This window comes from Capsicum annuum, chromosome 5 (genome assembly GCF_002878395.1).
Source record: "Capsicum annuum cultivar UCD-10X-F1 chromosome 5, UCD10Xv1.1, whole genome shotgun sequence".
Lineage (NCBI taxonomy): Eukaryota > Viridiplantae > Streptophyta > Magnoliopsida > Solanales > Solanaceae > Capsicum > Capsicum annuum.
The window spans coordinates 218,128,412-218,153,182 of NC_061115.1; the positions used below are offsets into that span (position 1 = coordinate 218,128,412).

At 37.2% G+C, this 24,771-nt stretch overlaps 3 protein-coding genes and 1 non-coding gene across 14 annotated transcripts in view; 2 read left to right on the plus strand and 2 right to left on the minus strand.

The window, feature by feature from the left end:
* LOC107870247 (methionine--tRNA ligase, chloroplastic/mitochondrial) overlaps positions 1 to 5,351 on the plus strand; it is a 17,224-nt gene extending 11,873 nt beyond the window's left edge. The window contains exons 6-13 of one of the 2 annotated variants that reach the window (XM_016716711.2): positions 2,400 to 2,493; positions 3,209 to 3,307; positions 3,649 to 3,829; positions 3,939 to 4,054; positions 4,334 to 4,489; positions 4,595 to 4,723; positions 4,811 to 4,955; positions 5,136 to 5,351. In XM_016716711.2, coding sequence (XP_016572197.2) covers positions 2,400 to 2,493; positions 3,209 to 3,307; positions 3,649 to 3,829; positions 3,939 to 4,054; positions 4,334 to 4,489; positions 4,595 to 4,723; positions 4,811 to 4,955; positions 5,136 to 5,143 — 928 coding nt within the window. In that variant the 3' untranslated portion in view covers positions 5,144 to 5,351. Of the gene's footprint in view, positions 1 to 2,399; positions 2,494 to 3,208; positions 3,308 to 3,648; positions 3,830 to 3,938; positions 4,055 to 4,333; positions 4,490 to 4,594; positions 4,724 to 4,810; positions 5,097 to 5,135 lie in introns of those variants that run through there. The other variant, XM_016716710.2, reaches the window with a different exon arrangement.
* A 285-nt stretch (positions 5,352 to 5,636) lies between these two features.
* Positions 5,637 to 12,641, minus strand: LOC107870248 (UDP-glucuronic acid decarboxylase 6). 10 transcript variants are annotated; one of them, XM_016716712.2, is made up of 13 exons: positions 12,454 to 12,641; positions 9,836 to 9,937; positions 9,062 to 9,148; positions 8,876 to 8,963; positions 8,091 to 8,182; positions 7,803 to 7,867; positions 7,635 to 7,723; positions 7,460 to 7,537; positions 7,235 to 7,328; positions 7,081 to 7,147; positions 6,821 to 6,884; positions 6,684 to 6,724; positions 5,637 to 6,006 (listed from the first exon to the last, which is right to left on the minus strand). In XM_016716712.2, the coding sequence occupies exons 2-13, from the start codon at positions 9,914 to 9,916 to the stop codon at positions 5,821 to 5,823; spliced, it is 1,032 nt and encodes a 343-aa protein (XP_016572198.1). In that variant the 5' UTR covers positions 9,917 to 9,937; positions 12,454 to 12,641; the 3' UTR covers positions 5,637 to 5,820. The 10 variants fall into 10 exon arrangements, with proteins under 10 accessions (XP_016572198.1, XP_047268754.1, XP_047268755.1 ...); XM_047412798.1 differs by having other exon boundaries at positions 12,389 to 12,459; XM_047412799.1 differs by lacking the exon at positions 12,454 to 12,641 and adding an exon at positions 11,402 to 12,398.
* Positions 12,642 to 15,741: 3,100 nt separating this feature from the next.
* On the plus strand, positions 15,742 to 15,813 carry TRNAH-GUG. The gene has a single exon. It is a non-coding gene; the product is annotated as a tRNA-His (tRNA).
* Positions 15,814 to 16,665: 852 nt separating this feature from the next.
* On the minus strand, positions 16,666 to 22,735 carry LOC107870245 (phosphatidylinositol/phosphatidylcholine transfer protein SFH12). Its single transcript, XM_016716706.2, has 8 exons — positions 22,704 to 22,735; positions 22,349 to 22,388; positions 21,744 to 22,123; positions 20,479 to 20,597; positions 19,802 to 19,897; positions 19,222 to 19,478; positions 18,262 to 18,482; positions 16,666 to 17,483 (listed from the first exon to the last, which is right to left on the minus strand). Exons 3-8 carry the CDS (start codon positions 22,092 to 22,094, stop codon positions 17,028 to 17,030), a joined length of 1,500 nt encoding a protein of 499 aa, XP_016572192.1. The 5' UTR covers positions 22,095 to 22,123; positions 22,349 to 22,388; positions 22,704 to 22,735; the 3' UTR covers positions 16,666 to 17,027.
* Between the last annotated feature and the right edge of the window lie 2,036 nt (positions 22,736 to 24,771).

The following is a 24,771-nucleotide window of genomic DNA, read 5'->3' on the forward strand; positions in this document are numbered from 1 at the left end:
GGTGAGGTGCATTAAGGGGGAGGACGGTAGAGTGTTGGTGGAGGACGACCACATTAAGAATAGATGGCAGTCGTACTTTCATAGGCTCTTGAATGACGAAGGGGATAGAGTTATTGTGTTAGGGGAACTGGAGCACTCAGAGGAGTGTCGGGATTTTAGCTATTGTAGACGTTTTAAGGTAGAAGAGGTTAGACAGGCTGTTCGCAGGATGCGAAGGGGTAGGGCGACGGGGCCGGATGAGATACCGGTGGAGTTTTGGAAGTTCGTTGGAGAGGCTGGTGTAAGGTGGTTGACTGGATTGTTTAATGAAATCTTCAAGACGGCAAAGATGTCCGAGGCTTGGAGGTGGAGTACCATGATCCCTCTCTATAAGAATAAGGGTGACATCCAGAGTTGCAATAACTATAGGGGGATTAAGTTATTGAGTCACTCTATGAAGATCTGGGAGAGAGTGGTCGAGGTGAGGCTGAGACGGATAGTGTCTATTTCGGAAAACCAGTTTGGATTTATGCCTGGCCGCTCGACGACGGAGGCAATTCACCTGGTACGGAGGTTGGTGGAACAGTATAGGGAAAGGAAGAAGGACCTGCACATGGTGTTTATCGACCTGGAGAAGGCTTACGACAAAGTCCCCAGGGAGGTGCTTTGGAGATGCTTGGAGGTGAGTGGAGTACCGCTGGCATATATCAGAGCAATTAAGGATATGTATGATGGAGCGAAAACTCAGGTGAGGACGGCGGGAGGAGACTCAGAGCATTTTACTGTCCTGACAGGATTGCATCAGGGATCTACTCTTAGTCCCTTTTTGTTTGCGTTGGTGATGGATGTGTTGACGCGGCGTATTCAAGGGGAGGTGCCGTGGTGTATGCTTTTTGCAGATGATGTAGTTCTGATAGATGAGACTTGAGGGGGTGTGAATGACAAATTAGAGATGTGGAGGCAAACTCTTGAGTCTAAAGGGTTCAGGTTGAGCAGAAGCAAGACAGAGTATGTGGAATGCAAGTTTAATGACGTGAGGCGGGAGAATGAGGTAGTAGTGAAGCTGGAATCACAGGAGGTATGTAAGAGGGATAGTTTCAAGTATCTAGGGTCCGTGATCCAGAGTAACAGTGAGATTGACGAGGATGTCTCGCACCGTATTGGGGCGGGATGGATGAAGTGGAAGCTCGCGTCGGGGGTGCTGTGTGATAAGAAGATGCCGCCCAAGCTTAAAGGCAAATTCTACAGGGTGGTAGTCCGGCCGGCCTTGTTGTATGGAGCGGAGTGTTGGCCATTTAAGCCCACATCCAAAAAATGAAGGTGGCAGAAATGCGGATGTTGCGCTGGATGTGTGGGCTGACTAGAGGGGATAGAGTTCGGAATGAGACTATCCGGGAGAAGGTTGGTGTGACTTCAGTGGAGTGCAAGATGCGGGAAGCCCAATTGAGATGGTTCGGACACGTGAAGAGGAGAGGCATGGATGCCCCGGTCCGTAGGTGTGAGAGGCTAGCGTTGGATGGTTTTAGGCGGGGTAGGGGTAGGCCGAAGAAGTACTGGGGTGAGGTGATTAGGCGGGACATGGAGCAGTTACAGCTCACCGAGGATATGACCCTAGATAGGAAGGTCTGGAGGACGCGGATTAGGGCAGAGGACTAGGGCCAGTTTGGGTCGCTAGTGTAGGGAATTACTTGGTGGGGGTTTTATGCCTGTTATGATTCCGTGTTCCATGTTTTATTACGAATCTGTGTGCTTTTCTCTGTTTTATATTACTTATGGGTGCCGTATTTATGATATGTAATCTTGTGCTGTGCTTTATTGTGTGTTTGTGTGGTATCTCGTGCCTTGAGCCGGGGGTCTATCGGAAACAACCTTTCTACTTCTTTAGAGGTAGAGGTATGGACTGCGTACATCTTACCCCCCAGACCCCACTAGGTGGGAATACACTGGGTTTGTTGTTGTAGTTGCGGTTACATAAGGTTGACAGGGCTTTAAGTTCTATTCTGAATCTGGTCAGACGTCATGTTGCATGCAAAGGGTTCTTAACTCCTGAATGCTTAGCATTGATTCCAAAGCACTCCTAGTCAACATTTTTCAGTAGTTGAACTGTTTCATGAACGTAGCAACGAGTGATTCTCATTGTCATGTACCCTGAATCAGTGGCGGATCCACATGCAATTCAGGGGTTCATCTGAACCCCCTTCGTCGGAAAATTATACTATTTTTATATGGTCAAAAATATTTTTATGTATGTATTATAGAAGTTGAACCCCCTTCGACTAGTCCGTATATTTACTTTTGAACCCCCTCAATAAAAAGTCTGGCTCTGCCACTGCCCTGAATGTGATGTTACATTCACGTGCTGTCATATCCTAATCTACCTCATCACTTTCTTCTCGTTTTTCTCTTTTTGCGTCAAACAGTTATGTATCTGCTCTTCTGGAGGATAACGAGCAAGCCAGTTTAGAAACTGCAATTTCATCCGGATGGCCTGCATCACTCCACTTAATTGGCAAGGTATGTCTTGTTTGGACAATCTTAGTTCCTTTAACTTCCTTGGTAGTTTCTTATAAAAACTAGTCGGCATTGACAGAAAAGGAGATTGTTACTCATACATAAAGGGAAAACTAAGCGCGTAATTAGACACATAAATTACGTACTTATGTCATTCAAATTTCAAGTCCAAACGTAAGTACTAAGTGGCAGTAGAGCTGTGCAATTCGTGTTGGTTTATGCCAATTAGTATCTTCTTGATCTTTGATTTTAGTTGTTCCGCGGTTAACCATGAAGAAACTCAGATGTTTGATGTTAATATCTTTTATATATGTTCAAAGTTCTCATTGTGGATGTTTCTTTGGGAACACCTAAAAGCATCTTGTTATCTCGACTTTGCTGGTGTCCGGGCCAACTTTCGAGTAGCTCGACTAATTCCAATACCTGCCATCTTCCACCACCAACAGATACTAGGTAACTCTATCCACCAAGCTAGGATAGATTGGAAGAAATCACGTCGTGTTTTTGTCTCCGCTGTATTTGAACCTTAGACCTCATGGTTCTCACCGACATCATTGACCACTAGGCCACACCCTTGGGTGCTAATTCCTGTACTTTTGTTGCTAAGAACTTTCTCAAATCCTCCTATTGATGTATACGTAGTACTAGCATTATGGATGTTCCTTTTTATTTAGCTGAATTTAATCTAATTGATGTGTCTCCTTAACAATTTTGATAGGATATATTGCGATTTCATGCTGTTTATTGGCCAGCGATGTTGATGTCAGCAGGAATTGGCCTCCCTAAGATGGTATTTGGCCATGGGTTCTTGACCAAGGTATTAGCGTTATGGCTGGAACTTTTATTCTTTATCTGCCTTGACCTTTTTGACAACTCTTCAATTCCACCTCGCCACCTGACATGTTTAAGACCACAAGATTAAACGGCATTTTGGTACATTCTACATATCTTTAGTTTACGACCATAAAATTCAGAAGTCTTCTTTACTTTCTTAAACTCCGTGCCAAGTCAGAACCAGACAACAAATTGAAACGGAGGGAGTACTATTTAAGCTATATAACTTTGATGAAAAAGATATGGGCAAGCATGTGGTAATGCGAAATAATCTTGTACATATTTTATATTTGATGCGGCTGTTCTTTTGTCTCGATTTTATAGGATGGAATGAAGATGGGCAAGTCACTGGGAAATACACTCGAGCCAACAGAATTAGTTCAGAGGTTTGGACCTGATGCGGTGAGGTACTTTTTCCTCAGGGAGGTAGAATTCGGTAATGATGGAGACTACTCAGAGGAACGGTTCATCAGAATGATAAATGCAAATTTAGCTAATACAATCGGTAGTTGATTCTTTTTAAATATGTTACATCGTCATTTCTTTCTGATCTACATTTGGAGCTTAGGCATGGATATTAAGTCTGACCGTAGAATTTCTATTTTCTAATGCAGGTAATCTTCTAAATCGCACACTTGGACTTCTGAAAAAGAACTGCCAATCAACTCTGGCGGTTGATTCATCTGTTGCGGCTGAAGGAAACAAATTCAAGGCTGAAGTGGAAAAACTGGTAAACGCATTTCCCCTTTCATGCATCGAGATGTACATTGTGTCAGATTAGTTCCTCTTACTGCATGCGTTTTAGACTGTAGATGTACATAGAGTGCAGTTTAACCGCGTAAATAGGTTAAACTAATCGATCAAAAAACTAGAACAGCACCATAAAGCCTTTGATTATATGCAGTTCATAGGATTTCTCTTCCTCGAATTTGAAGCAAATGAAAGCAAAGAACAAGAAAAGAACCTCCCTTTTCTTCGACTTAGATGATGTAATGTCCTGTCGTTATAGGTAGAGAAGGCACGCGTGCACTATCAAAAGTTGGAATTATCATCAGCCTGCGAGACTGTGCTGGAGATTGGTAATGCTGGAAATTTATATATTGATTCACAAGCACCGTGGACTCTTTTCAAGCAAGGCGGCACAGCCTTTGAAACTGCAGCGAAGGTATTTCTTCAAGCTGTTTCCTTAAATTTCGTTCGTATAGACCTCATTGAAGTTATCATCGTTGCAGTCTAAGAGGCTTTATTCTTCCGTTTGATTATTCATTAGGATCTTGTGATTATATTGGAAGCAATGAGAATCATATCAATCGCGCTATCACCAATTACACCAGGCTTGAGCTTGAGGATATATTCCCAACTTGGCTACACCGAGGAACAATTCAACGCTGTCAGCTGGGTACATTCATCTTTCTTTTGTCATTTCTTGCTGTTTTCTAGCAAAACACGAAAACTTTTTGCTAGTGATTGATTATTTTGTTTTCAGCGCGATACCAAATGGGGCGGGCTGAAAGCCGGTCAAGTAATGGCACAGGCAACGCCGATCTTTGCCAGAATAGAAGATGGAACTGAAGCTGAGACCAAAAGTGCAGCAACAAAGAAAGTTAGTAAGAAGGAGAAGGCACCTAAAAGTAAGAGTCCTGTTGAAGCTTAGAACTTTTTTCGCGTAATCTTAATCGAAATGTAAAACCTTGATTCTTTATCGTGATATTCATTTATACGATTGAATAAAATTCAAGTGCGCACTAAATAAAACTCGTCAAGTTTAGAAATGTTCTGAACTATTCTTGCCTAAATATATTGTATGACAGATGTCTGAAGCTTTTGCCAACCATCTAATCCCAGAAATGACAGGAAAATCTGGTTGCAGTCTTGACTTAAACGTAAAGTGTGTTTCGCTTAGCTTATAAGCTGGTCAAACTAGTTTATAAACACATTTTAGCTTATCGACCGCGTTTGGTCAACATGAAAAGTGCTTCTAATTCTACTGTTTATTTATGAAAAGTGCTTCTAATTCTACTGTTTATTTACACCTCTTCATCAAATGCACTACTTTTGTTGTCAGTTTCAGTACTTTTGTCGATATTTTCAATGAAGCAGTGTTGGACTAAGTTGCTCGAGTTCTTCAAAAATGTCTATAGGTGCATGCCCGATCCTCTAAAAGTAGTGTATTTTGAAGGATCCGGCACGATGCAACAACATTTTTGGAGAGTTCGAGCAACTTAACCTCTTGTTCCAGTAGAACATTAATAGACCAATCAAAAACAAGGGGGAAAATATTTTTTTGGATAATAAAAGAGTAATAATACAAGTAAAGCAAAAAGACATAGTATGTATAGTTTATTCTCAATTCACCAGAAAGACAAAGCAACAACAAAATTTGAGAAACAAAAGTTGGTATATCTCATATATAAAACAAAGCCAAGATGCAAAAGATATGGTATATTTTAATTCTCATTTTCCACCACTTTCAACCATGGAAGCTTTCTGTCTTTGTTACTTCTTTCTTGAAATCCCCAGCCTGCCGCGGAAATCTTCCTCCATGAGAGGAAGACCATCGCGCAACTTGACCTTTGGTTCCCACCCTAGCAACTCTTTTGCCTTTGTGATATCGGGTTTTCTCTGTCGAGGATCATCTGGAGTGTTTTCCACTGTGATGATTTTCACTTCCGGATTGATGAGCTGCACGACAACACAGAACTTATGTCAACTAACATATCCATGTTATCCATCCTAGAGTTATGCATTCTAGTGATACAGAGGGGGTGGAGTTTGCAGCCTATCAGTTAAAAAGGGTGGGTGGCTTACTAGTGGGGTATGATGAGTGGGAAGAGTTGAGAGGAGAAAATGTTGAACCAACCTCGATCATAAAAGTACTCGTCTAGATTACCCTTTCTTTCTCCCCAAGTACACTACGACAACAGCAACATACCCCGTGTAATCCCTCCCACAAGTGGAGTCAGAAGAGGGAAGGGGAGCCTTGGAGTAACTGGTAAAGTTGCTGCCATGTGACTAGGAGGTCACGGGTTCAAGCCTTGGAAACAGCCTTTGGCAGAAATGCAAGGTAAGGCTGCGTACGATACACCCTTGTGGTGGGGCCCTTCCCCAGATACCGCGCATAGCGGTAGCTTTGGTGCACCGGACCGCCCTTTTAAGTGGAGTCCGTAGAGGGTAGAGTGTATGTAGACCTTACCCCTATCTTAGGAGATAGAGAGGTTGTTTCCAGTGGACCACTCGGCTCCCCCTATCTTAGGAGATAGAGAGGTTGTTTCCAGTGGACCACTCGGCTCATGGACCGAAGGTAGTATTCCTTAGTCCAGAGTGCAAGTACGTCCGAATAGTGAAACTAGAACGTTTACCTCTTTCACATTCTCTGCGAGTTCAAGCATTGTGAATTCACCTGATGATAGCGAATCACATTAGTAATGACCGATGGCAATATCAAAATTATAACCTTTTTACGCGGTAACTAGAAAGGAACTGGACGCGAACTAACCTGGATTTCCAATGTTAATTGGTCCAGTATTATCTCCGTCCATAAGTCGCATAAGGCCATCAACCTACTCATCAAGAAAGGCAGGTCAGGCAAAGGATAACAAATCCGAATCCCAACTTCAAATTCAAATGGCTCAAAGAAAGTTATAATAAGTGATCGGTTTCCATCTGCCCAAGTCTTGCACAACCTTGGCGTAGTGATATAGTCAAGGACACCATCGTTATAAAAGAAATTCAAATCGCTCAAAGATTGTTTCTTACCATATCAGAAACATAACAAAAGCTGCGCGTTTGTGTTCCTGGTAACTGGACAGTCAAAGGTTCATCACTGCAGTGTAGTTGGCGCATTATTATCAAACTAAACTAAGGTAACAAAGTTGAAGGGAACTATTAATCGGAAAATTGAGAGCAATACCGAATTGCCTGAGCAATGAAGTTGCTGACAACGCGACCATCATCAATGTTCATTCGGGGACCATAAGTGTTGAAGATCCTCGCAATTCTAATTTCTGTTTTTTTTTTTTCCGATTTATGTTAGAAGAGATCAAACAAATGCATAAAGTCGAGTTTCAAAAGCAAGAAGCGCAATATATTTTGAAGGAGAAGCAACACGAACATATGCTCATTGAAGGAAGTTTACCTATTCCGTGTTGCCTGTGATAATCAAACATCAAAGTCTCAGCCACTCTTTTGCCTTCGTCGTAACAACTTCTAACTCCTGAAAATTTGCAAACAATGGTGAGCATACGAAATTCTTGCATACTACATGCTTTGCGAAAATATGATGCTGCAATATCGTAGTGGTAAAAGCGTACCAATCGGGTTAACATTGCCCCAATAGGTCTCATCTTGAGGGTGCATGAGTGGATCTCCATAAACCTCAGAAGTTGATGTGAGTAAAATCCTGTTTTGCATAATGCATAAACGGTGAGATAAGGATCGACATTACCAAGAACTACGAACAGAGAGAAGCTGATCCGAACCTTGCCCCAGTTCGCTTGGCAAGTCCCAACATGTTCAGGGTTCCGATCACATTTGTCTTAATCGTCTGATAATAAACCAACAGAATCCATAAATGTACTTTTCGGGGCATATCTCTAAGTTGCTCGGCCTCTCCAAAAATATTGCCGCACCCGTGTAGGATCCTTCAAAAATACACTACTTTTGGAGGATCCGACACATACTCATCAACATTTTTGAAGAGTTCGAGCAACATAGACAGCTAGCGTAACAAACATAAAGAAAAAAAGGGAACTTTTGCAATTACTAACCTTAACAGGATTATACTTGTAGAAAATCGGAGAAGCAGGGCAAGCGAGGTGATAAATTTGGTCGACTTCAATCAACAATGGTTCAGTAACATCTGCACGAGAAGAAAATCGTCACAAGGGTATAAACAAGACGAAAGGGCAGCCCGGTGCACTAAAGCTCCCGCTATGCTCAAAGTAGGAAAACAGATGTTAAAGCGCGCCAGCTAGGGGTATAAACAAGACGGTTCATGAAAAAACCACCGTGACAACTGATAAGCAGTATGCTATTCAAGAGAGCATCGACAGCAATTTTGAGCGTCATTGTATTAGACTACCGGGCTCATCAGTCCGGTAATCTTCATTGTTGTTGTTCCCAGCAACCAAACTCATAGTTGAAGTTACTCAAACATACATACATACTTCCGGTAGACCCCCGGCTCAGGACAAAGAATAATAATCAAAGTCGTAATAACGCATGAAACAAGAAGAAATAGCAGAAATAAGACACCCACAAAGTAATACCTTACACTGACGAACCAAGGCACCCATCACCCCCATACCCTCCTACTATCAGCTCCAACCTTCGAACATAGCCCTAAGACTACCAGCCCGACTACCTCTAAGCTCTCCTAACTACTGGCTTCGACTCCCCCACATGCACTAGCCTTCTAATCTAATTCGCGTCCTCCATACCTTCCTATCTAGGATCATGTCCTCGGTAAACTGTAATTTCTTACGAAACAAGTTCGGATAAATAAAATTCAAATGTATCTGCAGAAATAGACAGAATAAAAGCAGCGCTTTACCATGGCGAATTAGCTCAAATCGTGGATGACCGATCCATTGCTTTAGATTATCCTTTGATCCAGTGAAGTAATTATCGACAACAATCACCTGAGCACAATGCGAAAAGTTTATGGAAATGCACAGATGTTTTACCGCTGATCTACGAGGACGAGATACAACGTAAAATCGGGACGAAAACTCGGTACCTCATTCTTCTCATTTTGCATTAGTTTGTCAACAAGGTGAGAGCCTATAAATCCAGCACCACCAGTCACCAGAATCCTCATGTTAGCCTGTGGTTCAAGCAGTTCAAGAATGGTAAAGAACTAAAGATGATTATTAACTATATCGGATACCGCCTCTCTAACTTCACAAGGTAGGGATAAAGCTACCGTGCGTACACATCACCCTCCTCAGACCCCACTTGCGGGATTCGTTACGTAAGTTGATACTGATAATAAATGTGTCAAATTATCAATCCCAAACTAGTTAGGGAATATCGAAAAAGATACAACAACAACATACCCAGTGTATTCCCACATAGTGGGGTCTAAGGAGGGTAAAGTGTATGCAGTCCGTACCACTACCTCAGATGAAGTAGAGAGAGGTTGTTTCCGATAGACCCCCGGCAATATCGACAAAGATCAAGAAAAAGCAAGTGCCCCCACTAAACAGGAGATGTAAAAACTCGTAGTGTGAGACTCTGAGTTTCCTAACATTGACGATCTCAAGCCTGGATAAAGGAGGGGGTTTGCAGTACGCTGACAACTAGTATAAAACTAGTCAATTCACGATGAATCTTCACAGTTGGACTGAAACAAGCTTAAATGGAGCACATGGACATTGAAAATTGATACAACCGATCCCAACTTACTTGGGATCGAGACATAGCTGTTATTATAAACATGATATGTAAAGCTAATTACGATCCAATCAGACACATGCTACACTAACTGGATTGAGGCTTCTCTGTAATATACCTGGAAGAATTTTGCCTTTCGCAATGGTGAAGGCTCTGGTGGTGGTTTTGTGGATACATGACTGTTCCCATTGGAAGCCATTTTTTCAGATCACTTCAATTTCTGTACCCAAAATCAATCAAATTAGAAAAGAGAATAACAGATTCAAAACAATCTGATCTAAGCAGAATTGTGAAGTCAATTGAAGTAAGGACTACATAAGCATTTCAAAGCTAAGTCGCTCGGACTCTCCAAAAATGTTGCCCCACCAGTGTTGGATCCTTCAAAATTACACTATTTTTGGTTTTGAAGGATCCGACACGCACCTGTCAACATTGTTGAAGAGTCCGAGCAAGACAGTTTCAAAGCAAACCATATCAACCCCTTCACACCTATGTCGATGGGTGCATGTCGGATCATTCAAAAGTAGTGCATTTTTAGAGGATCCGACACGAGTGTGACATAAATTTTTAGAGCGTCCAAGCAACATAGCTTCACACAAACCAGAAAACCACAAGAAGTCTAAATAAGCAGATTTTACAAAATGTTGACACGTGCATGTCGGATCCTCCAAAAATATTGCATTTTTTGAGAATCACACACGGATGGAGCAGCACTTTTGGAGCGTTCGAGCAAACATAGCATCAAACACCCTTCCAAGATTGACAACATGCACAGGCAGATTTTACAAAATATTGACTAGTGCATGTCGGATCCTCCAAAAATATTGCCTTTTTTGAGAATCACACACGGGTGGGGCAACATTTTCGGAGAGGTCGAGCAACATAGCATCAAACACCCTTCCAAGATTGACAACATACACACAAAATTTCTACAGCAGCAACAGAAAAGCTAAAATCTTGATTCCCTAAATTGATAATAGAATAGGAACGCACAACAACAACAACAACATACCCACTATATTCCCACACAGTGGAGTTAGGGGAGGGTCAAATGTACGCAGTCCATACCACTACCTCCGAAGAGGTAGAGAGGCTGCTTCCGATAGACCACCGGCTCCGGACAAAAGAATACGAACACAAAAACATACAACTAAATTAAACTCCAATCACCTTGCAATCAAAAAACTGTTGTTAAACAAGAAGCTATTGCAGAAGGGAAAAGGCTGAATACAAGTATATATACCAAAAAACACACAGAATATATAGAACATGTGTAAAAAACAAACCCCACAATCCACATCACACCAAACTTCACCAACAAGTGAGAGAAACTAGAGATACCCAACTAATATTTTTTTTTTATTAATAAAAAAGCAATCTTTCAACACACTCAAATAGAAGGAAAAAAAAAGACAGAGAGACAAAAAGAGGAAAGGGATAATGATATTAAACCTTCTTAGACACAACAAAACAACCCCACAAAAAAAATTACTATTACAGATCTGAACCTAATTCTTTGAAGATCACATAAATAGTGCCAACAAAATTAGCAAATTCAGCAGAAACCAAGCAAAAAGAATAATAAAAAAAGAATCTTTTTTTATACCCATTACTGAAAAACTAATCAAACAAATCTTTTTGACTAAATTTTTCTTTTTTGGGGTTTCCATCTGGTGTTCGATACCTATATTGGAACCCGACTAAATAGGATTCGTCCGGAAAGTCCCACCATAGGGGTAAAGTGCTTCCTACCAAAGGCGACTTCATACCTAGGGCTCAAACACGAGACATGTCGACCGTCGTTAAGGATAGAGGAGTACTTACCGGTCCACCACAATCTTTAGTAGTCTTTTTTGCTAAATCAAGATTAGCATATACTTAATAAATTCAGCAAAACAAAGAAAATTCAATTAAAAAAAAAAAGGATCTTTTTAATACCCATTACTGAAATCTAATCAAACAATTTTTTTCCTAAATCAAGATTAGCAAATACTTAATGAATTCAGTAGAAACAAAGCACAAAAGAATAAAAAAAAGAGGATCTTTTTAATACCCATTACTGAAATTTAATCAAACAATTTTTTTTGCTAATTCAAGATTAGCAAATACCTAATAAATTCAGTAGAAACTAAGCAAAAAGAATTTTTAAAAAAAATCTTTTTTAATACCCATTACTGAAAATTAATCAAACAATTTTTTTTGCTAATTCAAGATTAGCAAATACATAATATCTTTAAAACCCTTCAACTCAAAATTCAACAAAGGCATTAAACAATTTTTTTTAGCTAAATCAAGATTAGCAAATACTTAATAAATTCAGCAAAACAAAGCAAAAAGGACTTAAAAAAGGGATCTTTTTGATACCCATTACTGAAAACTAATCAAATAATTTTTTAGCTAACCCTTTACCTAAAAATTCAACAAAGACACCAAACAGTTTTTTTTTTTTTTTTTTTTTTGCTAAATCAAGATTAGCAAATAATTAATAAATTCAGCAGAAACAAAGCAAAAAGATTAAAACTAATCAAACAATTTTTATTTTATTTTTGCTAAATCAAGATTAACAAATACTTAATAAATTCAGCATAAACAAAGCAACAAAGAATTAAAAAAGGATCTTAAACAATTTTACTCAGCAGCAAGAAAGCAAAAAATAAAAAATAAAAACTACCTATTGAAACAGAAATCTTTGATACACTATGAAAATAATAATATTAATAAAAATAAAAAAGATACCTGTAAAATATATACTGTATTTATATACAGTGAAAGAAGTAATTAGAATTCAAGATTTTGTTGGGATTTAGATAATAAAATTGTGGGTCTTTTTTTTTATATAAGAAAGTTGAGATCTTGAAATTAATTAATTACTCTAATTGGATTGATTTTTAATTTTTGGAGTAATTAGTGTTACATGCGACGTAGCAAATAAGTCGATAGTTGTCTTTTTTTCCTAGTAGATATTTACTACTCACCAAGTCGTTTGATACACGAAATGAGATAAAATTAATATTAAAATTGTATTTTTAAATTTATTATTTTTATTTCGCGTATTAAATGTTATCTTATTGGTTGAAATATTGTTAATAAAATCTTTATATTTTAAAAATTTTATTACTTGCGAGATTGAAATTGAAAGTAAATTTAACTTATTTATATCGATAATGTAAATATCTTTTTCAGTATTGATATTTAATTCAATATGTTAATATAACACAAATTTATTTTAATTCATAATATAAGAACATTCAAAATTTAAATTTTTATAGTTCTTAATTTTAAGATCATGACCTTAGGTATTAAGTAGTATTTAAATTTTAGATTTAATACATGCTTCTTGATGTATCGAAAAAGTAAGTACTTAGTCCTTCATATATACCAAGTAACTAAAATGATTCTTATAATATGTTTGGCCAAACTTATCTTTTTTTAAAAATATATATTTTTTTAAATGAAGTATTTGGCCAAACTTTTAAAAGAAAACAAGTTATTTTGGAGTGCAGAAAAACAGTCTTTCGTAAGCTAAAAAAATAGCTTCTTCTCAAACGCACTTAATTAAAAAGTACTTTTGAAAAAAAAAAACACTTTAAAAAGTTTGGCCAAACAATAATTATTGCTTAAAATATTTTTTAAAATTTATTTGTCAAACACAAACTGCTTCTCACCAAAAATACTTTTTTGAAAAACACTTCTAAAATAACATTTTTCAAAATAAACTGATTTTAGAAGTTTAGCCAAATAAATTATTAATTTATGAAACAAGTGATCACTTTAGTCTTCATATATTCAAGTAACCAAAATAATCGTCAACTATGCAAGAAGTCTAACTAGCAACTCACATAAGATGTATAATGTTACCAGTAAATTTAATCGCGCTTCGCATGGGGTAAAAGTAATAAAAAATTCACGTTATAACCTTCTTGCAAAATCATGAGATAAAAAAAGTCTTTTGCAAACAGAAAAGATAAAATAAATAATATATGTATGTATATAAAAAATGAAAATATAAAGCTTTAAAAAATACCTTAACTCAAGATTAATAACAACAATAAATCCATTTATCAATCGTTCAATTCAAATTTATTAGGAAAAAAAGAAATTTATTTCAATTAGAATTACAATGCACCCACTTTTGAGTTTGGTTCAAGTAAATAATCTAATTGAGTTTAGTTTAAAATAAAATTGTAAATCAACATGAGGTTGTATTATATTCCCCTTTTTATCATTTTTTTTAATCCAAAAGATTACTTTAATTTTCAATTTTCTATAGTACTAACTACTCTATGGCTATTTTTTAATAGCTTTCCATGCACATGGAGTTGTTTAACTATTTCATTAATTGCCTAAGTATGAGTTTTATATTTTTTAAAAATTAGAATACTTTTGCTAAATATAAAGTTTCTAAAAAATTAAAGAAGAAACTTAAGCTATAATCTATATTATAGTACTTTAGAGGCATTTTAATTTAAAAATATTGAATATTCGTTAAAATAATAAAATAATGTTAAATCACATTAATATGTAACTAATAATTTTTGTTTTCTACTTATAATTAGCACAATTTTTAGTAGTTATTTTGTATAATGTTAAAACTTCTCAATCAATAGTTGGTACCTTGATAATTTAAATTTTACTCCCGAAAAATTAATTAGTCAACTTTATGGAGTGCTTGTACTATGAATAATAGGTTGTTAGGAGTTAATCATTGTCATAAATTAATTAATGTAACCAAACATATAGTACTTGGTTTTAATTTTGACGTTGACAAAAAAGGCAAGCTTGTGTTTAATTCAATGTTAGGTAGAGTTGTCAATACGGGTCGTTCCAGCCCATCCTGGTTAGCTCACACGGGTTTTGAGTTTGATGGGTCAGATTGATGGGCCAAAAAATACCAAACTTACACCATTACTTTGTGGGTGCAGGCCTCATGGGCCAGCCCACTTATTAAAAAATAACATTTTATAATTTAATTTTAGAATATCAATAAACATAAATATTACCGGATTGTTGAAGCAATGGTAAAGTTATTTTCGTGTAATTATAGGTTACAAATTTGAGACACGAAAGCAGTTCTCTAATGCTTGCATTAGAGTAGGTTGTTTACAGAGGCGGAGTCAGGATTTCAATATTTGAAAAAAGCCTAACCGAAGGGGTTCAATACCAATTATAGATACATAAAAAATATTTAAATAATGTATAAAGGGTATATTTTTTTGTCGCAGAGGGTTCGGATGAAACCCTCGCCAAAGGGCTGGCTCCGCCCCTGGTTGTCTACATCATTTCTCTTAGAGTACAATCCTTTTCTGAATCTTGTGTTCAGTAGCGGATTGAGGATTTAAGGGTCTCGGGTGCTTGAGAGGTTCAAACACATATTAACACTCAAAGCTTTAAGATTCCGCCTGAAAATCAAAACACTTAACTATCTTCTTGGTTTCATAGGTGTTTTTTTTTTCCTTCTTATATCAATTTTTATACATTTCTTATATAATTATACCTATTCTGCATCGGGTTTAATAGGTATCGAAAAATCACATTTTTAAACCTAGATCCGCCCCTACTTATGTGAATCCGAAATGCTTTGTGCGTCGAAGTATTTTTTTTTTTTTTTTTTGGTTAGGTTCATCAACTTTCTTGTTTTATTGCTTTCATTTTTATAGATAAACCTCAAAGAATATATATACAGAGGACAAATGTGAAGCTCATATTAATTGATTAAAGACCATATATGATATGATTGTATAGTATATATGCGTTTCACTTTATACGTAAAAAAAGAATAATATTAATCATCAAATATGCTAAATATTGCTACAAAATTGAAATATATTGGATATATATTAAATTTACATTGGACTTGGTGAATGTATAATATTATGACCCTTATATACCAAGATTCATCATATAAATACACAACACTAAAAGGCTTTAATTAAAATTATATATATGTTCCACACTAAAGATGAATTAGAAAACAACGTGATTAATTACGATTAAATATGTTAATTGACCAAATTAGAACAGAGAGTGGCTGTAGTTTAGTGGTAAGAATTCCACGTTGTGGCCGTGGAGACCTGGGCTCGAATCCCAGCAGCCACACATTTAAGTTTTTGTTTTTTGGTTTTATTTTGAAATTTTTTAGACTTCGGGGAGGGTCGTTTTAAGTAGATGACTGGTACGACTGTCGGGGTGAAAGTTCTTTGGAAAAAAAGAATTTGAATAAGTTTATATTTTTTTTCGAAGGAATCGTAATTTTCTATACAAATACTTCTTTTGGTTTTATTTGAACTTTGGACTATGGGGAGGGTCCTTTTAAGTAGATGACTCGTGGGACTGTTGCAGTGAAAGTTCTTTAGGGAAAAAGAATCTGAAGTTTATATTTTTCTGAAGGAATCGTAAGTTTCTATCAGGAACATGATGTCATTTGAATGTGACGAATTTTGACTGCTTGAAGGTCCCACTGACACGATGTGATTTACAAAGAGTTTTCTTTATTATCATGAGATAAGCATTCAGTACCCCCTCGAACTATGGTCAAAGTTGCTACGACACACTCTAACTTCACAGGAATCCTATTATCCCTTAACTCAATTTTAGCGTATTTTAACCACCCTTTTGCACTGACGTGGCACCTTTATCACATAAAATGAGACCCACATCAAAAGTGTCATGTCAACTAAAGTGGTTGACAAAAGGTATCACGTCAACACAAAAGGGTGATAAATATACACAAAAATTGAATTCAAGAGGGTAATAAAACCCTCATAAAGTCGAAATGTGCGGTAGCAAACTTGGTCATAATTTCGGGTTGCTAGATGACCAATGTAGTAATTTTCGTAGTTCTTCCTGCTCATCATACTGGTACACAACAAGAACGTGTCAAATCAAGCAAGTTAAAGTCGACTATATGAATCGGTAATTCTACATAGTGATAATTTAGAACGTATAAAATGGAATAAATAACTTGTTATAACCAAATTAAAATAAACAGATAGATGTAAACCATATCTGAAATTTGTTCTTCCTAAAGAATACTTTTGGCAAATGTTAGAGAACACATCATTAGAAGTACCAAACATTACGCCTCAGCCTCAAACAAGTTAGGTCGACTATATGAATCCTCGCTGCTTTATTGACAAACTACTTGCTGTAAATTCTAGTATGAAAATCTTTTCGCGCAGGTGCTGGTTCTTTCGAAATGCTGTACATTGACAAGTAATTATGTAAATCATCTATGATAAGGCTAATGAAAAATCTATTGCTTGAGAGAGTGCAGATTTGTTATTCTGTGTAGGAAGCACAGACTTTATTACCTAAGTCGAACGCAAAAGAGGCCATCTTTCTGGATAATCCATTACGAAAATCACAGCAACGAATACCCATATCATCAGTATACCGATGATGATGGTCTTTATCAGGTCTTCCTTGCAGCTATTCGCGTTGAAGACATTGTTGTGATTAAGCTCGGGGCTATCTTTCACTTGATCGGGGGCTGGTTCTGTCAGAGTGGCCTCATTGGATTCATTCAACTGATCAGGTGGTGTTGGTCCTGTCTGAGTGACCTTGTCGGATCTGTTTACATGATCAGGTGTTGGATGTGTCTTCGTCGCTTCATTAGATTTACCTTCTGCATTGCTCAGTTCTGAGCATTTTGAGCATGAGCAGTTTCCACCAAGAAACGGAGGGATTGAATCGAGGTGATTAGATAGAAACTCTAGATGGTTTCTCCCGATGATTCTCACCTTCTGGCGTGTGGCTGGTTTAAGGACCTGTAAGCACAATGTTAGTTTGATGCTAATAGCAATAAAGCAATACATACAAATCGATAAAATTATGCAGTTCTGACGACTTAGGTGCATATCCAACATAACCAATCAAAATCCAAACCACAAGATAATAATCTTGGGCGAAACACAAACAACCCTAAGTCTTAAACGACCATTAGCGATGAAGATGAGATAACGTCCCCTTCATGTTGGATTGTACGAGAGAATTGTATAGTCGAAAGGAATTATTATGTGTTTACTGTAGGAGGTAGCGTCCTTTTGGGCCTCTCCGAGCTATGGATGGTTGGTGAATCTTATTGAAGTGATGACAACGTAAGATTTTCTTTTTGATCCCACAAATAGAGGAAAACCTAGTAATCGAAACCAATTCACAATTATTTAAGCATCAGCAGTCAAAATCAAGCAACTTGTGGATTAAGGTCGCTGACTCGTCCTCTAAACCAAAACCTCAAACTCCAGTAACAGACTTTTCTTAATTCAAACGCCTTTTTGGTTGACGCGCATTATCCTGTGCCAACCACAATAATTTCAGGTCACAGACATCACTTACTTAGAAGCTATATAGTGACGCGTTAATCATCCTGCCACCACAAATACCAGCCACATCGGCCCACAGCCTTTTATTAAAAATTCATCTCAATTACAATTAAATAGGACACTTTTAACGACCTGCAAAGGAAGTGATCAGGAGTTGCAGGTTTCTTTTTCCTTTTTCTTGGGGTAAAGGTGAGATCTTTAAATACATCAATTATGGAGTTACCTGGAAGAACGTTTGCATTATTATTTGGGCAACTTGAGGGAGCCGTACTATAATCAAAGAGCTAAGACGATTAGGATAATGATCCTGCAAGAGCATGGCACAGGATCTCATCATGTGTATGGGAAAACCAAGTGGAGAGAGTCCTTCACAGTCCATCAAGACAGTTACTTGAGGATTTTCCGCGTTGACCAAGCTCAGAATACCGTGCTCAATCTGAGAAACTGTGGAATCAGAACATCAATAAGCATTCTATCCGAAATCAGGATGCAAACTAGAGAAGCCTATATGAAAAACTGAGACCAAAATGCTGACAATAAACTTTAGAAGATGAATTTCAAAAAGCAAACCAGAAATCAGTGATTTCATCCCATGCAAATATGAAAAATAATTTAAAGAGCAGTAATAGAGCTGCATAACAGAAAATCCTGCGATGAAATTCCCACTGAAGCAGCTTTTACTTGATGCCATGAAACTAGCAGCGGAATTAAAACTCAGGTCTGGTTATCCCAGATCCTAATTCCCAAGCTCGCTAAGCATATTCAGGTTTCTTAGAAATTGGAGTAGAACAAAGAGGTCTAGTCCAGGACAACCCGAATTAATTAGCAGAAAATAGTTCCAAATTTTCTGTAACGATTATAAATTAGTTATCTAAGAGCACAGGTAAAATTTTCTCTGACAGCTCTAACTCATGGGTTATTGGCTTACTTACAAAACAATGCACCATATGTTAGCACATAAGTTTCTTCCACGATCTCTGACTAGAGACAACATCTTTGCATGAAACCTGAGTTATGACACGCACTTGCGTACTATTCTAACCTGAAGAAACTGCCTCCATCTCTTATAGCATACATGACTCGGATTAAAACTTAAAATGATATCTTTGATTCAACAGCGATAGAGTCTTACATGTATTCCAGTTGCACTGATATATAAACTACTCAAGAAAGATATGCATACCAACTGCTTTTATCAAGAGAGATCTGCCAGTCGTTCTCAGGTTGGAGCAAGCAGGTCCAAGGCGAATGATGAGGCAAGGCCGTTGATTGGCATCACGACTGTGCCAAAAAATGAAAGGAGACCAAGCCTCAAGCTCTTCTGGTGAAAGAAATGTGTAACTCTGCCGCCATTTAATGGTTTTCTTAACTGATGAAAGCAACCTTGCAAAATCACCATTTGTAGCAGCATAAAATTGACGGAGCTCATCATCATTCAACCTGTTAGCAGGTTGGACAGGGAACATAAAATTCCAATTTAATATGTTAGAATCAGTGATAAATTAGTCAATAGTATTAGAAATTGATAAAGAACAGCAGTACTTGTGTCCTGCATCAGAGAGCAACTAATTTTGTAGCTAAATAAAAGTCCGACTTAGCAAGCTATATTATTTTTAAGGCTCTCTTTTTCTTGTGATCTTTTTCTGGGCAAGCATAACTAAATGAAACCTACTAAAATGAAAATATGGCACATCAAAGCAACATTATTATTTCCCCAGTACTACCCGTCTAGCATTAAGACTGCCAAAAGTGAAGGGGGTCACCTCTCAGGTACACTAATACCCTCCTCCCTAAGTTCCTTATGGAGTTCTAGCAACCATCTTTCAGGATAACCATCATCCTGCGCTTCATCATGAGATCTGCAAGGAAAACCATGTTGAATACCTTAAAAGTAATAACCTTAACAAGAGACGAGAGAACAAAATTTTCAAAAGAGAAATAATGAAAATCAATTTCATGAAGAAAAACAAGATCACAAAAGACAAAAAGAACATGATCTCACAAGTATAATTGCTAGGAATCATATCTTTTAGTATTAGAGTTGCTTTGTCACGTGACACACCTATGTCCATTTCTAAGCTAAACCAACCAGGGATGTCATTTAAGGTGGAACATCTGCCCAAGCTGGGGGCAGTTCGGCAGGTTCATGCTGGGTCAAACCCACGCTGGGGTCCCTACCACTGATTACTGCAATTTTATGAAACATCTTATTACTACTATTCAGCCAGAAAATTAGCAAGTCCTGAGATTCCTTTAGCTGCAATCATAATCATTGCATACACCAAACAATGGAAGGAGAAGCCAAAAGACAAGCATCTGAATTTGACATGAAATTTATGAACTCTTCTATAACTCTATGTCCCTTTATCCATTAGGCAACTGCTATAGTCCAAGAAGCGAGAAACTTCCAAAGAAAATCTACTTCGAATGGTACACCTACCTGGCTTGTGGATATGGTTGAGAATCATGATAGTCATTTGGGGTCGTTTCTCCTGTAGATGATGACTGATCGGAGAAGACTGTTGCAACTGACAGCAATAGCATTGGCCTAGACAATTTCTACAAAAATAATCATAGTCATTACATAAGAAACACCATTCAATTTGAAAAGTAAAAAAACGACAAGAGTAAACTACAGAGTAAAATACTAAGTAAAGCAGATTAAACAACAGTTTAGGAAATTAAGTTAAGCATGCTAGATCTAATAACAAACTGTCAACTAAAATAATCTTGGCTGTCAACTATCTGTCTTCTATGAAGTGGTGCAGCAATAAACACATACCAATTCTCCAAACATAAAGAAGTTCATCTGCTATGATCATAAACATTCCATGTATTAAAGCCTTCAAGATCACATCTAGAGTCCAACATTTAAGGTGACTTAGATGAGCAATGACAACTTACAACTTTAAGAAAGGCCAAGTGCTTGAAGAGATAATCCTTCTATGCACTAAATCAAACAAGATGTGCTCTCCAAAATCCAAAAACAGTAAGTACAAATAAGAGGCAAATAAAGAGAAAAATATTTGGGAACCTAGATCAGTGACTCAAGTAAAAGGATTTACAGCCATATGGGAAAGGTTCAATATTACCCTCAAGAATTAGCATCTGAATCACAAATGTCTTTTGCTTTATTGTGCCCAAGGTGGTTATGAACATGCTAATAATGAGGCCAAAACCTAATGCAGCACTCTTGATTCATGCAAACCGTTTCAAATCATGGTGTAATATATGAAATTTACACACATGGGTTGTTTGCCTGGTAATCTTCCGAAAGAGAAGTAGAAAAGAAAAGATAGATAAGCAAAAGAAATGCAACAGTCCTCACATAATTTATTGAAAAACGAAAGACATTGGTTCTTTTCATTAATGTTGTCAAGCAGCCATGCACCAGAAAAACATAAGACACAGACGAACACTTCCAGATCACTAAATGTGCCAATCATACAGCAGATTGCAGATGAATTGGTAACATCCAAATACGAGGAACCATTAGGCATTGCCTGTATGCATGTCCTGCACTTGTCAGACTCAATTCACAAACAGAACTATTTTCTTGGGGGAGAGGAACTCAGAAGTTTCTTACATTTGCACAGCAGTAGTAGTCAAAAATTCACAAGTAGAATACAACAAATTCAAAATGTGAATGCAAGTATTCTCAGGATTGCATCAATTATGTGCAGAAAAAGATGACCAGAAACCCACCTGCAATTGTCTGACCAGTGGCTTCAAAGGAGCCCAATTTTGGATCCATTTAAATGGTGGATAACATAAAACTTGCAGCGCCTGCAAACCTTGCCAAATAAAAGGACATCTAGCTTTGCTCAGCCTTCTTACAACCTCTAGAACAGCAGTGGTAGCCAAAAATATGACAATATCACCAGCAGCTCCACTAGTCTGTACACTCTGTTTCACTTTAGTTATACATGCCAAAGTCTTGGCTGAGAAGTGCTTTGTAGCAGAAGCAACTAAACAAATCTTTGGTAGCTTTTCCTTGCTAATTATCCGCGCCTCCAATCTTCGGTTAGGATATGGTGGACATGGCAAGTCACCCATATTGATGACCTCATAAATCTCGGTTACAACTAGAATCGACAAAAGAAAAAGAAATTAAAGAAAGTCAGAACACACACCAGTATTCCTCAAATGAATGGCTTAATTCTTGAATGGTTACTTTCACGCGGAACCATAAGGCAATCAGGTAATTCAAATAGATATAAGCACCCTAGTCCAAGAGCATAAAGGCTTTGGATATCTAGAGTGATATTATCATTATCGATAATGATAAAAAGGGATGAACAACAACATACCTAGTAAAATCCCACAAGTGGAGAAAGGAATGAAGAAGATCTAAAATTACATGAAAGAAAATTTCCTTAGACGCCGCCCTCCCTAAATCAAATGCAGTCTTTACTATAACAAAAGACAATGGAAGCAAAGTATCTATAAGTGACACCAACCAGTTGAGATTAAGGCCTAGTCATTACCTTCAAATTGGTTGTGATGTTTTTCAGAAGTCAGTTTATTTTTAGACAGTACCTTGTTTTAGAAAATCCCTAATTTATCTCTAGAAGAATTTTTAGTATTGCATTAAAATGGACCTATACAGATCATATAACAGATGCTAACCTATTTTGAATCATAATGTGATCAATTGATATAAACCTGGCTGGAGGAATATCCACCAGTGTTTAGACTTGTTAATAAGACAAACCAATGAAAAAAAGGTCAGTATAAAACAAAATTCAGCTCAAGAATCAGGATTACCAATGGTGGCTTTAACGATATCAGCAAACTCACAGTTTCTAAAGGAAATCTATCTAGTGACGAACTTCTTGCTATATTCTCAAACAATTTTTATTGGAAGCTAATTTGCTCAATGTGGATTCACGAATTAAGTAGCTTAAACGCCTAAAAATGAAATCATATCATCTTAAATAGAGTAAGTAAACGAGAACAAGAGAGATGAACACCAAAAATAAAGCATTCAATTGAATATCAATACAACAACAACAACAACATACCCAGTGTATTCCCATATAGTGGGGTTTGGGGAGGGTAATGTGTACGCAGTCCATACCACTACCTTAGATGAAGTAGAGAGGCTATATCCGATAGACCCTCGGCTCAGGACAGATAACAGTATAATAAACAAAAAACATAAAAGCACACAACAAAATGGGATAACACACTGCTAGCTAATACAGGAAACAACCTCAGGTTCTAAAGGACACCTATCTAGTATCAAATTTCTTTCTATATTCTCTAACCACCATGATTGAAATCTAATTTGCTCAACATGGATTCATGAATTAAGCTGCTTAAACATCAAAAAGTGAAACTATAATCGTCTAAAACAAAGTAAGCAAACATAAACAAGAGATACAAACACCAAGAAATGGAGCACTCTATTAGTACCTCAATTCAATCAATCAAATACACTTAAATGGTAGCTTCAAGGTCACAAATTCTAAGGTAAATCTTATCACAATTTCATCCCATGTTCTCTAACCACCATGATTGAAAGCCAGTTTCTCTACAATGATTCACAAAATAAGCAGCTTAAATGCCAAAAGTTGAAACCATATAATCTAAAACAGGGTAAGCAAATGCAACCAAGAGAGACAGAACACCAGAAATGAAGCACTCAATTAAAAATGAGAATATGTAAGACAAGTGGGTGTGACTGACAAGATGCGGGAAGTAAAGTTGAGATGGTTCGGGCATGTGATGAGTAAATGCAGGGATGTCTACTGCGGTGGATTCAAGAGAGGTAGAGGTAGAGGTAGATTGAAGAAGTATTGGGGAAGAGGTGTTAGACAAGATATGATGAAATTGCAGCTTATCGAGGACATGACTTTAGATAGGAAAGTGTGGAGGACACAAATTAGGGTAGACGGTAGGAGTGCGTCCATACTAGTAGGTAGGACTTGAGAAGTGCATTGCTTGTTGCCCTTCCTAGTGATCATAATACGGCACTTGTAGCTTTTTGTTTTTCGATTTCTATTGATATTTGTTGCTTCATGTAGTTTGATTATAGTATAATTTTGTTGTAGTTTGTTTTACTACTATTTGTTGTTTTTGTTACTATCTATTGTCTCTTGTACTACCATTAGGTCCTTTTCTAGACTGCTTTTGTTTGAAGCTAAGGGTCTATCAGAAACAACCTCCATACCTCACATATGAGGTAGAGGTAAGGTCTGCGTACACTCATCACTAGACCCCATTTTGTGGGACTACACTAGGTATGTTGTTGTCGTTGTTGTTGTCAATCAATACTATAATGGTAGCTTATTTCATCCTATATAGTCTAGCCACCGTGATTCAAAGCCAAATTCAATTACATTGATTCAAAAATTAACAAGCTTAAACACCAAAAGTTGAAACCATAATAATCCAAAACAAATGTAAGCAAATGCAAACAAGAGAAACAAACACCAAAAATGAAGCACTCAATTAATATATATCAATCAACTATCACCTAAGGGCATAGCCTAGTTGTAAATAAAGTGGATTGAGAACCATAAGGTCTCAAATTCAGATTCCATTGGAAACAAACAAAACTAGGTGATTTCTTCCAATCTATCCTAGCCTCGGTGGACAAAGTTACCTCCTACTAGTTGCTTGTAGGAGATGACAGGCATCTCACACAATTAGTCGAGTTGCACGCTAGCGGACACCATGGTTATCAAAACAAAATATTTATACATACATACATATATATATATTGTTA